The 4,782-nt window shown below is 46.0% G+C and overlaps 1 protein-coding gene across 1 annotated transcript in view; it reads left to right on the top strand.

The window, feature by feature from the left end:
- Slc35f4 (solute carrier family 35 member F4) overlaps positions 1 to 4,782 on the top strand; it is a 226,852-nt gene that overhangs the window by 220,144 nt on the left and 1,926 nt on the right. Inside the window, exons 6-7 of the mRNA XM_026783271.1 lie at positions 1,046 to 1,238; positions 4,301 to 4,390. Of these exons, the coding sequence (XP_026639072.1) occupies positions 1,046 to 1,238; positions 4,301 to 4,390 (283 nt within the window). The remainder of the gene's footprint in view (positions 1 to 1,045; positions 1,239 to 4,300; positions 4,391 to 4,782) is intronic.

Below are 4,782 nucleotides of genomic sequence, written 5' to 3' on the forward strand. Positions count from 1 at the left end.
ATCCTCCCAGCCAGGAAAGCAGGGTGGCTATTCTATAGAGAATCCTCCTAGCCAGATCACAGGATGGCTATTCTATAGAGAATCCTCCCAGCCAGATCACAGGGTGGCTATTCTGTAGAGAATCCTCCCAGCCAGATCACAGGATGCATTCACTTTAGGAGTAGCAACAGTTAACAATCCCAAAGTTATATCTGAGCCCAACTCCAGGCAGACAAAATTTGCTCCATTTGATAGTGCTTGTTAGTGGGTTAGCAAAGGAGAACAGGGTTAAGAAACTAAGAATACAGGCCTCGGGTCTGGCTTCCTCCTTCCTTTCTGAGTTTATGTTAGCCCATCACTTGTTATCTGCCTCTACACAGGGGCTTATAACCCAGAAAAAAAGTTGTCTTTAACCCAGAGAGCAACAGGATGCTTGTGAAGACATCTACAGTTCAGGAAGGATAGTGCTTTCGAACCTAAGGCCTCAAAGCTAGGCAGTGGTGGCACACACTTTTAATCCCAGCACTCGGGAAGCAGAGGCAAGTGGATTTCTGTGAGTTCAAGGCCAGCCTGGTCTACAAACTGAGTTCCAAAACAGCCAGGGTTACACAGAAAAACCCTGTCTCAACCCCCCGCCCAAAAAATAAGCTAATAATGGGTGTCTGCCCAATTAGTTTTCAACATGTCATAATCAGGATGCAACAAATCCCAGGATTGCTAGAAAGGATTGTTGGCATCTCAACATTATGGATTTTTATGGGCTCATATAAGCTTTATTTATCCTTCACCCTATGCCCATCTTGGTGGTTTTAGTTTCATAGTATAGAATACTCCCGGAAACTTATAACACCACAAGAAAACCACCTCTTGGCAGTCACTGTATCGTGTGAACAACACAGAGAATTGCCTCGCCATCCCAGCCCATTTAGTTCTGTGTTGTTGACACGATACAGTGGCAGGGCAGGAAGACACAGAGGCTACTCTAGGCCAGCACGTTCAGTAGGATTCCTTTTGTGCTGTAGCAACAGCTCTCAATGTGTGGCTGAAGAGCTTCTCTCCTTTCCAGGTTCTGTTTAAGATGTTTCTTGGAAGTGCCAACTTTGGCGAAGCCGCACACTTTGTCTCCACCTTGGCTTTCTTCAACTTGGTCTTCATCTCCTTCACCCCCATCATCCTGTACTTCACCAAAGTGGAGCACTGGTCCTCCTTTGCAGCCCTGCCCTGGGGCTGTCTCTGCGGGATGGCAGGGCTATGGCTTGGTGAGTGGCCCTTGACTGTGCCTGCCATTCATCGTAGGGTTGTTCCTTTGGCTGCTTTTGTCTTTCATGACCCAGACTGCACTGGTTATAGACACTGAATATGTGGAAGATTCTTGGTGGGCTCTTTCTTGGTTATCTCAGGGCTGTACATGGTGTGCCTGCCATGGATTAAAGTATCCAGTCAAAGCCCAGGTCACTCTCTCCATCATGACATGGTGTGTGTCCTGGCATGTGGTGTGTGCTTCCAATGTGCATGGTATGACAGGCAGAAGTGGAAATGGATGATACAGTCAAGTGTTCAACGTAGCCAGAGCACTGGGTTCAACTGAGAGGCAAGTGGGGGAGGAGAGAGGAGGGAAGAGAAAAGAGGGGAGGGAAGGGGAGAGGCAGATATTCAAGAGGAAAGCAGATCATGAATAAACTGGAAAGCCATTTTGAAGAAGCTGGGTTTAAAATCCACTTCATCTTGGAGCTGGAAATGAGAGGCTCACACCTGATGTTAAACCACTCACTCTAGTGTGTATGGAGAACGGGTTTGCACCAGGAATCCCTCACCAGGAGAGCGCTGAGCTTGGTGGCCCTGGCTTAGTACACTGTGTCCAGTTGAGGGCAAAATAAAGGTCATCTGGAGTCTTTCTCTTGGGCATCCTGGAACTCTGGATATGTATGTGTCACCTACTAGTACCTGATGTACAAGGAGTCTAATATCTAAAGACCCTGCTCCCCCTCGCCATTGAAAAACGGCATAGCTTAATATGCCAGTGCTTCCTCTGAATAAATCAGCTTCATTCTGCTCCTTCCATGTACCGCCCAAGGTCGGCCCCTCTATTGCCACACATTTACCCACCACACGCACCCACTCCGCAGGCTCCACTGACCTTCTAAGCCAGGGTGACACTGAAAACACTAGCAATACTGCAGTCCCAAAAAAAGCATTTTCCTTATTCCAGGAAGATCATTGATTGGCTCATCTTTTCCTACTCCAGCCTAGAACCCTCAGGGAAGGTCTTAAATGGAAAACATTTCAGAGAAGGATCAAGCATTAATTGTTAGTCCCTGGAGTTGTGCTTTCCAGGGCCCAAACTGTATGATTATCATCTCCCATTGCCTCTAAGTTGAGTGAAAATCAATAACATATTTGGAAGTTCATAGCGTTGCCATAAGATCAAAGAATCCTAATTAAAAAGTGCTCAGTTTATTTCCTGGCCAAAAATAATGTAGCTGGGAACAATCATAACCAAAGTGTCACTTATTCTTAGCAACCTCTTTGCACGTGGAATTTGTGCCTGCTGCAAAGTAGCTCTCCCCCAATGAGAGTCGCTGGCCCATCTAGTGTGTCTTCCTAAGTAAGCCTTCTCGGGCTGGGCCACACCCGTGCCGTTCCCCAAGCAGCATGTGTCCACACTCCACCAGGCATGGCACCAGCTGGCACTGCAGCTGTCCCCAGGGCACAGCAGCGTTCATTGTGCCAAAGCAGAGCTGTGACAGATTGAAGAGACAGCCTCTCTCCTGTGCTGCGTACTCTGGGGCTTTAGAATCCGCAGTGTTTTCGTTCCCCGTCCTCTCTTCTCCGTGGGAATCCCACATAGTCTAGCTGGGACCAGTCTGAGAGCCGGAGCTGAAATCCCAGTGTGTGCTCTGAGCGCCCACATTTCCTGAAGCTATGCTGTGGCCTATCCTCTAGGAAGTTATCTTGGTCTCAGTCTCAAACATTCATCTGACCTATCAGCATTGAATTTAAAGTGGGGCTGGATCCCTCACTATGGAAGCACACCGAATTGGGTATTGTTTCCCTTGGGTTATCAAAGAAGATGATTCCATCTGAAGAACTAGGGAAAATAGACAGCACATGGCACGGCAGCCGAAGGCTCAGTTCGGAAACACTATCACATTCACTCCGGTTGCCAAAATCCAATCTGTCAATAAAAAAACAGTTGAGGAAGTCAGCAGAGTTTTGATTCATGTAGCAAATTCTTAACTTGTTAGAATTTTCCATAAATGACTCCATGAGCTTAAGGAAAGACCTGAGGTGCTGGAATATTCATTCCCAATGAGCCTTGCCATGACAAAGGAGCCCTTACACAGCTAGGAAGGACCCATGTCTTTACTGTCATTGCTGCATACTTGTGAGTCTCAGAAGGTCCAACCCACTGCCTCTCATTTCCAGGTACAGATGACTCTACATTGCTAAGGTGGTGAGCTTAGTTATAGATGACAACATCCTCATTGAAATAGTTCTAGAACTTTCTTTGAGTCGAGACTCTTCAGAAATATGGGCAACATGCTTCAGCTGTGTTCATAGAGACCATCTCATATTAAAGGACCTTTTGTACTTGTGAATATTCATCTCTACAACCCCTGAAAAGTTTAATTTAACTCTATTAAGATGGCAGTCTAATTTATAAATCTTGGAAAAGTATAATTTTGGTAATTTCAGATGGGGTTAGGTGATTATTTTAAGTAATGGTCTTTAAGTAAAGAAGTCCAACAGTATTAGTTAAAGAGCATCAACTTACTCTGTAGTTTATTCTGTGGCTCTGACCTCTGCTGACCTGTACACAGTCAGGGTGGAAAAATCGTCGCTGGGCTCCAGAGAATTAGCCTGAGCTCCTCCTCATTTTTTACGTTGAAAGAAAAGGGGGAAAAAAAACAAAGGATTCTCTGACCTTGGACAAACCTTATTTTAGACAGTAGTACCAGAGTCTGTAAATTGCCCAGGTTTATAGTTTAAATAGCAAAGTAACAAAGAAAAAAGCATCAAGACTTAATCAACCACCTGTTTTTAGCCTCTGTTTAGCCCCAGACTGTCCTTCCAGTGCCAACACGTGGTGTGGGAGATCTATGACGTCACTCTTCCATATACCTTTGTCAGTCAGCTGGCTAGAGCTCAGGCAGAGTGGCAAAGGAGGACCAAAGAATTCGACAGATTTAAGCCAGCGATTCATGCTCCCATCACCAAAATGAGAAAATTGAACAAAGGTGCAGACCCCTGAGAAAGCACATTCAGCAAAAGTATTGGTTCTTGTATCTTGAGTGACTGGTATACATCCCTCATTTTACAGCATTCAACATCCTGGTGAACGTCGGAGTAGTGCTGACATACCCAATCCTCATCTCCATTGGCACAGTGCTCAGCGTCCCTGGCAACGCAGGTACTGGTACAACGTGCCCCACGTGCTTGCTTTATGCTCTGCCTTGGAATTACGTCTCTTCCTTTGGAAGATGTTTTTAGCTATCTTGAGGTGGAAGACAGCAGAGTGCACAGCAGGTTTTAAAGCTGAGGCTACAGAGGCACTGTTTTACTTGGACGTGGTTTTAGAATTAAATACCAAATGTATCATTTGGGTTTCATGTAATCTCCCTGACGACCTAATTTCGTGGGTATTTTTAGAGGAAGTCCTATGGTAACAAAAGGCATCGCAGCACAGGGCTGTGAAGTCAGCATCACTAATGAAAGTGCAAGCGATGCACAGGGTGTCGGCGCCCCATCAGAGCATCCTTGGGGAGCCATGGACACTCTCGTGGGGGCTGAGCAAGCAATGCA

The sequence above is a fragment of the Microtus ochrogaster genome, chromosome 17 (assembly GCF_000317375.1).
Source record: "Microtus ochrogaster isolate Prairie Vole_2 chromosome 17, MicOch1.0, whole genome shotgun sequence".
NCBI classification, from domain to species: Eukaryota; Metazoa; Chordata; class Mammalia; order Rodentia; family Cricetidae; genus Microtus; species Microtus ochrogaster.